The sequence below is a fragment of the Sceloporus occidentalis genome, unplaced genomic scaffold (genome assembly GCF_023333645.1).
Source record: "Sceloporus occidentalis isolate IW3139 unplaced genomic scaffold, rSceOcc1.0.p SCAF_3, whole genome shotgun sequence".
Classification (NCBI taxonomy): Eukaryota; Metazoa; Chordata; class Lepidosauria; order Squamata; family Phrynosomatidae; genus Sceloporus; species Sceloporus occidentalis.
The window spans coordinates 67,292,671-67,304,095 of record NW_028316983.1 but is presented as its reverse complement, the minus strand read 5'-3'; the positions used below and the strand labels follow the sequence as shown (position 1 = coordinate 67,304,095).

At 40.9% G+C, this 11,425-nt stretch overlaps 1 protein-coding gene across 1 annotated transcript; it reads right to left on the bottom strand.

Moving 5' to 3' along the window:
• Window positions 1–2,606: 2,606 nt before the first annotated feature.
• PPIL1 (peptidylprolyl isomerase like 1) lies at window positions 2,607–8,008 on the bottom strand. The gene is made up of 4 exons (XM_089518619.1): window positions 7,875–8,008; window positions 4,222–4,376; window positions 3,374–3,442; window positions 2,607–2,995 (listed from the first exon to the last, which is right to left on the bottom strand). Exons 1-4 carry the CDS (start codon window positions 7,928–7,930, stop codon window positions 2,775–2,777), a joined length of 501 nt encoding a protein of 166 aa, XP_089374745.1. The 5' UTR covers window positions 7,931–8,008; the 3' UTR covers window positions 2,607–2,774.
• Between the last annotated feature and the right edge of the window lie 3,417 nt (window positions 8,009–11,425).

The following is an 11,425-nucleotide window of genomic DNA, read 5'->3' as shown; positions in this document are numbered from 1 at the left end:
CCTAAGACTGAAGGGAACGCCTCAGGATGGGGCAAACATGACCTTAGTATGTGCTTTAAAAAGGACAACCTTCCCTTCAGGTTGTGATAATGGCTCTTAAGCGGTTTGAGCAAGTAGAGACAATGGGTTTTGTACCCAGGATAAAGGCAAATAGTATAGATATTTACCTCAAAGTGCGGTGTACCAATCCAAGCCAGTTCAGCACGTTTCCATTCCATGGAAGTAAACAAGACAATTAAGCACTGATTGGCCTCATTCAATGCAACCATTTCCTTGTCAGCAGGAGGGGGGGGAGTTTCAAAATTCCCAGTTTGCCTTTCAAATAAGGCTTGGCTTTTCCAAGATGGACAAACGGTCCAGGTCACCTTCAGCCCTAGCTTGTCCAGCATGAATTCTTAACAATTTGTGCAGATTTTGGCAACAGACTGTTTTCCTATCTTATGCATCTAATAATATTCATATATATTAAGCATAATGTGTAACAATAGAGGCAGCTCCACTGAGCTTTCTTAAAGCACACCATGCTTATTCACCAATAGAAATTTCAGTGTTCCCCAGTCCTATCCATACAGTTACTAGGCAGGCAGCCTCATCCTTAAACGAGCAAAGTTGCCTTCACCTAAGATTGACTTTCTTTTCCTGATCAATTAAAGTTTAATATATAAAAATATCAAAGCAGCTACTTCAAGAATTTTCTTTTGGAAAACAGTAAGAGACCATGGTGCAAATAATATTTTCCCTCCAGCTCATCATATTAAAAAATGTAGTAAGACACCTAGGAAAATGAAGTGGGAATTTAAGATCACAAAGCCTGCAATCTTCCAACCAGCTGTGAGATCTTGGGAATGTATTTTAAAAAGTAAATTTCCCAAGCTTTGCTGGTTATCTACAAGGAATCCAGAAAAGACCTTATATTGCACTTCTGTGTTGTCAATGAGATTCTAACTGGAAAATCTAAATACTGAAAAAGAACAAAAAGTCATTGGAAATTTTAAAGTTCACATTGTAAAGATACCTGACTTTCAATTATTTTGCTTAGCAGCTTTAACAGAAATATTTTAGACTGGTACTTGCAGATGATGGCTACAGCTTAAGCAGGGCCAAGGCAGTTTCATTTAACCAGTTCAGCTTGACTAATTCGGAACACTTGCATTATTAACACCTTACAATTTCTGCTTCCTGGCTTTCATGGCTCTAGCTTCACATTATGATCATTGGTAAATTTTTCTCACCAGCAGACTTAGAAGGGTAGGTGTGGGATTACACTGCCCCCCTATGGGCTGATTAAAGATGGCATAATACCAAGCTACATATAGAGAAGTTTAAATTTATTTTTTAACAGGGCAAAATATTAGGAACAGAGCACAAAATCTTGTTACACGATTGCACAGGTTTTTGTTTGTTTGTCTGAGATTGCTTATTAATGGTCCAGAATAACAATCAGATGTTTCCTCAATAGGAGCTAATGGTCAGAAAATAAAGTTGATGGGAGAAGATGGTTCTCGAAGCATGCATAGCTTTTCCAGAAGAAGCAGTTTTTGGAAGTGGGAAAGAAGCAGTTTGCTGGGAATTGGCTGAATGTACCTAGTATGCACAGGATGCTTCTGACTGGGATCTTGATGTGGGAGACTGGATCTGTGTATAAACTTCCATATGTTTTACTTTTATGTTTGTAAATCTAACGAGAGCTGGTGTAGTAGTGGTTTGAGTGTTGGACTACAACTTTGGAGATCCAGGTTAGACTGGCCTGCTCAGCCATGAAATCCACTGAGTGTCCTTGGGTAAGTCACACTCTCTCAGCCTCAGAGAAAGACAAAAGCAAACCCCATATGAACAAATCTTACCAAACCTTGCTGGTGATTTGGATGTTATGAAGTAAATTAGCTAGAGACAGACAGACAGACACTGAGGACAGATTAACTTGCAAGACTGGGCTTATTATCCTAACAGCTGGATTATAAGGAGTCTCTACTATAGTAAACCCTTAATAGTTGGGCAGATAAGGTGTAATCTTTTTACTATTAAAACAAGCCAGCCAACTAGTGACTCTCCAGATGTTCTGAGCTTGTAACTCACAGCACCTTCACCACTCACTGGCTAGGGTGTCGAAGGCTGCAAGAAGTTGCAGTTCAATAGTATCTGGATGGCCACAAGTTTCTCTTCCCATATTTCAAAAGGTATGTAAGAAATTTTTCTGTTGGAACATGGGTCAAACACACTATCAAGGTTCTTTATGTACAGAAACAGAAGGTCAAATTTTCTTATTTGAGATTTGGGCTTAATATTACCTATGCATGTAAACCATTATAAATTCTTATACTAATTCTAACAGATTGTCTTCTTTTTCTTTCCACTTGGAAATGTATGATGGTATTCCAATACTACCTTGAGACCCAGGTAAACACTCAGCTGTGGTTGCATGCAGTTCTGTGGACTTACAAAATCCTAGATGTTGCCTACTCTTGTTCTGGGACATCTAAGACTATACCAATGGACTGATTGCTATTTTCCAATCAAGTTACAGGCAATAGACAATATTAAGCTTACTGGAATAGAACCACAATATGATGGCAACTTCCCCCAGCCCAGTTAAATAATTCAGAACATTTCTTCATAAAATTAACTTTAATAAAAGGGTTAATAAATTCAGAGAATGCATTTTGGTATAAAATTACTTTGCAACATGTTTTGTCTTGGAAAACAACAAGTATAATCTAAGAAACAGAACACAATGGAATACAATTCAGTTCAATAAGTATTTTACCACTTCTAGCCTAGCCTGAGGGATAAACTTTCAGGAGCTTTACATCATCCACTGGTCGATCTTGTGCGTTGGTTTCCACCATGCCAACTCTGTTGACTATCCCAATTCCCTGGCAAACACGACCAAATACAGTGTGTTTCCCATCAAGCCACTGGGTTGGCGCTAATGTGATAAAGAACTGGCTGCCATTGGTATCTGGACCTGCATTCGCCATAGCAAGGATTCCAGCACCTTAAAGGAAAAAACATGTTACCAATTAAAGCCTCCCAAGTTATTTTTTTCTGACACAGAGAAATCCAAATAGTAACATTTTGCTGGTTTTTTTTTTTTTTTAGCTATCTACAGTTAGTTGTGAATAACAATTCCATTCATTTCAATGGGTCCATTCTAAGCAGGGCTAACATTGGGTTTAGCTCACTGTTTTAAAGACAAATTATTAGTGTTCTAATTTGCTTTACTGTCCTATAATGCATTGATCTGCATTGTTCAGCAATCAGATATATCTTATGGCGTAAACAGCATATAAATTTATAAGTCTGAAAATTACTTTTTTAAGATGATGAAGCATTTTGTCTGGAATATTTAAACAGCTCTCAAAATATTACCTACCTGTAAATTTTAGCTCTGGATGAAGTTCATCTTCAAACTGCTTGCCATAGATGGATGCTCCTCCTCTTCCTGCCATATAACAGGAATATATAAATTAATTTGCAGAGCCATGAGGCATATTCATTTTTTCCTGTAAGCCTGCACTACAGACCATCTACTTTTATGAAGTTCTTTTATACTATTGTAAGAAAGAAAGCACTGATTAGCAATAAATGCCATTCCCAGTCACTGGTCCTCCATAGGTTTTGGATTCCAGGTGTATGTCCCCTAACCAATGGCTACGCTGATGGGAGCTGGATACAAAACAACTAAAGTAAAAATGGACAATTTCAGCAAGTTCAGAGGCAAAATCCTCCCCCAAACCCACCAAGGGCCAGCCCCCTACTGCTCTGTTTCCAAAGTCTTCTGGAAGCACTAGTTAGGACAAGAAGCAAAATGTGGTGTGTGCACCTTGATTACAAGGCTAACGGAACAGGCTTCTGGAGTTCTATTAGCTTCAGATGAAAAGCACATAACCCACACAAGCCTTGCTTTAACTAAGAAAAAAAATAATTTTGCTGCTACTACTGTGGCAATTTAGATCATAGGGTGGGGATGTCAGAGTGACTGGGGAGTCAAAAAATGAGCAGGGGAATATATACAGTATGCATGTTGCCCACCCCACTCTAAAGGGCACCAACTGGGGAAAGAGAGGAGGAGAGCAGATAACTGAAACAGAGCTATACACATCTGTTTGATTGCCAAGACCTGCTGTCTCGTTAAAGTAGCAAAGTATCTTTGCTGTGTCCATTAATTTTGTCAACACACCTAAACATTATACATAGCATTTATTTTGAACATATTCTTACCAGTTCCTGTTGGATCTCCCCCCTGGATCATAAAGTCCTTGATTATCCTATGAAACTTGGTTCCATTGTAATAACCGCGTCTGGCCAGTTCTGCAAAATTCTTACAGGTCTTGGGTGCATGTTTCCAATAAAGCTCCATAATAATGACACCCATACTGCAAAAGACAGAGAGGATTTCAAACATGTGTGCTCACTTGTAATGATTCAGGAAGCAGAGTGGAAAGTTACTTTAAAAAAAAAGTAGTTTATTTCCATTACAGTTCAAAGTCACCTCTCCTTGTAACTATTATTGGTACTGGTCACGCATATTCTAGATTATTCAGTATAATAACATCTAAAATCCACAAGACAGTGACACCTTTATTGGCCAACAAAAATGCACAAAATACATGTTGTGAGTTTTTGAAGCTGCGCTGGCTTCTTCATCAGGCAAAGGTGTTAAAAATGAATCAGGAGGAAATGCTGATGGAGTCATATGCCTACAGTTTGTCAGGATGATATTATATTTGTTCTCAGTTAAGATGGTACGGAAGGAAATCTATGTAGGTAAAGGCCATACTTTCTCCTTGGCTACGTAGGTACTGGGAGACAACACGTTGTAAACTCCAAGAAATAGAATTTAAAGTCCATTAGTAAAACAAAAAGAAACCGCCACTGAAATTCAAGTTCTCTCTGTGCTGTGCTGAAGCTAACCGGTCCTCTTTTCGGCAGAGAAAACTGGATTTCTCAAGAAGTCTCTGTGTTGTTACATTTGGTAATATTTTAAATGCACTGGGGGGGGGGGGGGGAACCAAATGTAGCCCCAATTAAAAAAATGTTTTACCTTTGATTGAGGTAAAAGATCTCAGAGTTGAGCCCCAGTCACCTGGCTCCCTCTGTTTCCCTGTTGCAGTAGAAATGTGTTATCCTCAAATCCATGAAACTTACCCAGGGTAGCCATGTTGGCCATACGGCAAACTACATTCAGGCAGGAGGTATAGCTTCTGGCTACATAGATATCTCTTTGTACCCTCTTAACTGATTCAGCATGGTATAGTGATGGATGACGACTCCAGAGATCAGGGTTCAATACTCCACTCAGACATGAAACCCACTGGATTACTTTGGACAAGCCCCATGCTCTCAGCCTCAGGGGAAGGCAATGGCAATGGCAAACCTCTTCTGAACAAATCTTGCCAAGAAAACCCCATGATAGGGTCATCATAAGTTGGAAACAACTTGAAGGCACACAAAAACAAACCATCTTAACTGAGAACAAATACAACAACATCTTGAGAAAATGTAGACCTATGCCCCCAACATTATCTCCCCCCCACCTCCTAGTTGATTTTTAACACCTTTGCCTGATAAAGAAGCCAGTGGAACTTCAAAAGCTTGCATCATGTATTTTGTGCATTTTGGCTGGTCCAATAAGGGCATCACTGTTTTGTGGATTCTGGATGTTATGGTACTTTGCTTTGCATAACTGTCATCTTTCGGCCGTTGAGGGAGAGAACAGGTTGGCCCACCGTCATCAGAGGCTAGCCTGAAGATACAGTGTATCTTAATGTGTATTTTATCCATAATTGTAATGTTTTATTAGTTTTATATATCTATTGCAGATTTTTTCTTGTACTGTTTTATAATTTTCTTGTACACCGCTATGATCTATTTGGAATAGCGGTTTATAAATAAAATGTATTATTATTATTATTATTATTATTATTATTATTAGACTACCCTGGATATATTTTCTAGACATAGGAAAATACTCTACTAGGAAAACACTATTCAAAGACATGACTGTGTTAGTCTGGAAAATTGTATGCAAAGGGAGGAAAAGTGAATCATTACAAAAGATAATCATTACAAAAGATAATGATGCTAGCAGAAGTGGAGGGCAGCAGGAAAATATGAAGACGACATGCTAGGTGGATAGCCTCTGTTAGGGAGGAACAAGCATGAGCCTGTAGGAAGCGAGCAGAGGAGCTGAGGACAGGAAGTGCTGGAGATGTCTAATCCATAGGGTTACCATGTGATGGTTGAGTTACACTCCATCTAAAATCTCAGGCTTGCAGCTTAGGTGTTCTCCTGGATGCCCAGGTCTCAGCAGTGGCCAGGAGTGCATTTGCACACTCAAAATTAGTGCGCCATCTGCCCCTCTTTCTGGAGACATCAGATGTGGCTACAGTGACACGTGCCTTGATTATATCCTGTTTGGACTACTGTAGTACACTCTATGTGGGGCTGCCTTTGGAAACTGTTCATAAACTTCAGTGAGTCCATAATGCTGTGGCCAGAATGCTGACTGGGGCCAGTTATAGGGAGCATATATCGTATATACTCAACTATAAGTCGACCTCATGTATAAGTCGAGGGCAGGTTCTGTGGTCAAAATTATAGATTTTGATATGACCCGTGGACAAGTTGAGGGTAAAACTTAGGGGCATTTAACAAATGATGTAAATTATGAAATAAAGGAAAACAATGTCAAGGAATTGACAAAATTCCAGCATGCATAACTGTTTATGCTCACACTAAAGGCTGGATGGATGAGAAAGTAAAGGGATGTGTGTGTGTCATTTACACTCTTATTTTTCAACCAAGTTCCTTTTAAAATAAGACTTAAAGTACAGTACTTACATTGACCCGTGGATAAGTCGACTCAGGTTTTTGGAGTCAATTTTTGGACCTAAATTTCTAGACTTATACATGAGTATATACAGTAACTCCCTGTTGGAACAGCTTCATTGACTTCATTTCCAGGCACAATTCAAAGTGCTGTTCGTGACCTCTAAAGCCCTAAGATCTTCAGGAATTGGCTTTGTCTGAGTCCCACTGTCACCACAGACTTGGTTGCTGCTCCCAAACTCTAGAACAACAACAAAGGGATCTTTCAGCACCTTTGATACTAATTAAAGAGAATTTGGTAACATGAGTTTTCCCAGGCTTGAACCTAATTACTCAGGTGCATCTCTCAAGTGGGAAATCCAGAGACAGATCTCTGTCTCTGGACTCTCCAGTCCACCTAATGCATCTGAGGAAGTAGACTTGAGTCTAGGAAAGCTCATGCTACCAAATTCTGCCTTTTGTTATGTAGAGAAATCTTGTAGCACTTTTCAGTGAGTCTAAAAGGTGCTGCAAAATCTCTCCAAATACTGATTCTACAGACTAACACAGCTATATCTCTGGATTCTTTCTTTCAGTGAGTCCCCAAGGTGCTACAAAATCTCTCTATGTACTGAAAGACAAGGCTAACAGGGCTATATCTCTGCATTCTTTCTATCAGTTAAATCCAAAGCACACTGCAAAAATAATCCAGTTTGGGACTACTTTAACTGCCCTGGCTCAGTCCTAGAGAATCCTGGGAACTGTAGTTTATTGTGGCACAACAGCTCTCTAGCAGAGGCAAGGCTAAACATCTCACAAAAACTACAGTTCCCAGAATTCCATAGCACTGAGCCAGGGCAGTTGAGGTGGTCTGGAAGTGGACCGTTTCTGCAGTGTGTTTTGGACCGTAGTCTCATATTAGTCTGTATCTTTGGATTCTTTCTTTCAGTGAGCCTCAAAGGTGCTGCAAAATCCCCTTTGCATAGGAAAACACCAGGAACTGAGGCTGCAGCCTCCCTTCCTTCCCATGGAGATGATACCATTCCTCGCTCCCCTTCACTTACGTGGTCTCCACAGTCACAGTGGGGGGCTGCCAAGTGTCGGGGGGCACCGCCGCCATGCTTTACCATCACCCACCAAATTTTCCACTGGGGGGCCCTAATCCAGGACGGACACTTCCGGTACCGCAGCCTCAGTCGTCCCCCGCAGCCTGCAGCAGAAGCGGAGGAGGGGCGTGGCCGGGAGGCGGAGGAAAGCGGCCAGGCTCCAGCCAATGAGCATAAAGGGGGCGTGGAATGCCATTGTGACGCAACGCCGGAGGGAAAATTTGAATGGGGTTCTGCTGCTGCTTCTGAGGCTTTTGTTGCCTCCTGCCTCTGGTGCAAAGCGTGGGAGCGTCTGGTGGTGAGAGGGGAGGGACTGCATGGCGCATGCATGGAGGGAGGTTTTTGTTTTGCATGGATGGGGTTAGACTGGGGAATCCATCCCCATTGCAGAATTAACCTGGTTTGACACCGCTTTAAGTGCCCTGGCTCAAGGCTATGGAATTCTGGATTGATAAACAAACTACCATTCCCAGAATTCCATAGCCTTGAGCCAGGGCACTTAAAGCGGTGTCAAACCAGGTTAATTCTGCAATGGGGATGCAGCCTAGGTTGGCTTGCTCAGGTGTTTCCTGACCCCGCATGTTGTAAGGCATTGGATAGATATTATTGTCGCTTTCAGGCAAACCTAACATGGGCGTTGGGAGTTGCCAGTGTGGCGTGTAAGAGGTTTGTGTGTTGGGCTCTTGGGAGGCCAGGGCTCGATTCCCAGCTTGGGAGAAGGGTGGTGTATAAATGGCTGGGCTATGAAGCCCATGGGGTGACCTTGGGCGAGTCACACTCTCTCAGCCTCAGGGGAAGGCAATGGCAAATCTTCTCTGAACAAACCTTGCCAAGAAAATCCCCATCATAGGAGTCACTCTGAGTCAGATGCAACTTGAAGGCACACAAGTATGTGACTTGAAGGCGCACAATGACAACAAACATGCCCATTCAGCACGTTTACCATATTATTATTTTTATATTTTTTTATTTATATCTCACCCTTCTCCCAAGACTGGGACTCAGGGAGTCTTACAACATTAAAAAACACACCACACAGTTAAAAACATACAAAAACAATATGCTAAAATAGGATTAAATTACAACAATAATTAAAACTAACTCAGTGCTAACAAAGAGTATGTTTAGAAATTAGTAAAGGAAAGGTGGCAACTTATATTGCACCTGTGTGTGCATAGGATTATAGAGCTGGAAGAGACCCCAAGGGCCATCTAGTCCAGCTCCCTGGCATGCAGAAATACACAATGCTATACAAAGCACCTCCCGAGAGATGGCCATCCAGCCTCTGTTTAAAACCTTCCAAAGAAGGAGACTCCATCACACTCCCCACAAATAAATTTCCTAGGGTTTTCTTAAACAAAGGCAACTCAGAAGTGGTTTTTCCAGTTGGTTCCTTCCTCTGGAATATTGCCTCCAGCATCTGGTATTCCTTGGCAGTGTCTCATCCATATACTAACTAGGGCTGACCCTGCTCAGGTTCCACAATCAGGCAGAATCTGGCTGCCTTTGGGACATTTAGGCTTTGTTGGGTGCTTTCAAGTCATTTCCAACTTGGGACTTTCTTGGCAAGAGTTGTTCCTGTGATACCTTTTGAACACCATGGGTCTTAATTCTCCCCCCGCCCCCCCCAAAAAATGCTTGGAGTCATGTACTTGCCCATCATCAAGTGTATATTAGATTGTGTAGGTGTTTCGGTGTACAGCGCATTAAGGCAGAGGAGGAGGGAAAGAACGGAGGCCTCCCTTCCATTGAGAAGCTCCTCCCAGTGTTTAGAAAATGTTGCAAAAGTTTTCCTTCCAAACCTAGACACAAATTATTTTCCGGAGCACCCAAAAAAGCATCAGCTACAAAATAGCATTGATGTAAGAGATGTATTTTTGTGTAGGAGAAAATGTGCTTGATACCGGAGAGAGGCTTAAGGCTTACTTATCCTATAGATTTGGCTCTGATAATAGTGGGACTACACTAAGGAGATAATCTCCAGAAGAGAATAGGATTGGTTATGCTCATGTGTTGTTGAATAATAATACTTTCCTTATATAAAGATGCAGGCTGCAGTGCTATTACAAAGATCTAGCACAATACCTTTTATTAGGCCCACTATCTGAGCATGCTTTTTGAGTTGGTCAGAAGCCATCTTTAGGCTCAAGCACACAATACTGTACACACAGAGACATATACAAAGGGAAGGGGAAACTGCTGGAAAGAGCCTTCCCTGGAGTTTCTAACGGTCCTAAGAATGGGAGGTACTTACTTTTGAGGATACTGGTGTCTTGTGCAAAAAGATCTCAGGTTACACTGTTGTAGGCCATGTCAGAGCCAAGAAACGATGGCTGTTTCTCCATTGGAAATGATAGTAGCATTGTGAAAATGAAGGAAAATGCAGAAGAACATATGGAATAATATTGAATAGTTCCTACTGTGTGTGTGTGTCTGTATGCCTTCAAGTGGCCTGTCTAGTTATGATGACCAGAGAAATTTCAAAGGTTTGCTTAGACACCTTGGGGTTAAATCCAACTTTAGTCTTACTTAGAGTAAACTCAGGATTAAATATCATAAAGGCACCAGGTTGTCTGATCTTGGAATCTAAGCAGGGTCAGTTCTTGTTAGTACTTGGATGGGAAATCGCTGCCAATGAAGACCAGGTGCTGTAGAAGCTTTGGTCCAAAACACACTGCAGAAATCATCCAGTCTAAAACTGGTTTAACTGCCCTGGCTCAATGCTAGGGAATTTGGCAACTGTAGTTTTGTGAGACTTCTAGCCTCCTCTTTCAAAGAGCTCTGTTGTCACAATAAACTACAATTCCCAGGATTCCCTAGCACTGAGCCAGGGCAGTTAAAGCGGTCTCAAAGTGGCTTATTTCTGCACTATGTTTTGGACCCTGATTTCAAGAAGAAGAAACTGGCAAATCACTTCTCAGTATTGCTTGCCTAAGAAAACCCTATGAAATTGATGGGGTCACTGTAAGTCAACTGGTGACTTGAAGGCACATACACACAGAGAGAGTAAACACACTGCAATGAATTAGACTTATCGCAACTAATATTCCTTTCCTTTCAATGGGTTCATTCTCTGTAAGACTAACATTCTATTTGTCCTTCATGAAATAAAACAGACTCAAAAAAATTTCTAGCTAATAATGTGGAGTGTTATTCTGAAACTTCTGCAGAACTCTGTTCCAATGATACTATTTTTTTTTCCCATTTAGGAAAATACTTCAGAAGTTCTGTGAGGAAGGAAATAATAGTAAAAGGCTCTGCCTTTTGAGCCTATGTTTTGTATTGATACAGGTGATTATTACACTTCAAGACTTTGAAACTAACAGGCATTATTAAATAAGAGCATAATGTAGCTAATCACTAATTATTTATGACTATAAACCGAAACAGTGCATGAATAAATGAAGCAGACCTTCTTTGGTTAATTAATTATTTGGGTTGCTTTTTCATACTGCAGACTTCAAAATCACTGAAGAAAATAGGATATTTAACAGTGGAAGTAATATTTT

Excerpts from the sequence above, each read along its gene's own strand:
- PPIL1 (XM_089518619.1), bottom strand. The coding sequence starts at position 7,930 with ATGGCGGCGGTGCCCCCCGACACTTGGCAGCCCCCCACTGTGACTGTG. Across the intron at positions 4,377-7,874 it reads ACTGTGACTGTGGAGACCAC|TATGGGTGTCATTATTATGG; the intron begins GTAAGTGAAGGG and ends TGTCTTTTGCAG. Across the intron at positions 2,996-3,373 it reads TCCAGAGCTAAAATTTACAG|GTGCTGGAATCCTTGCTATG; the intron begins GTAGGTAATATT and ends TTTTCCTTTAAG.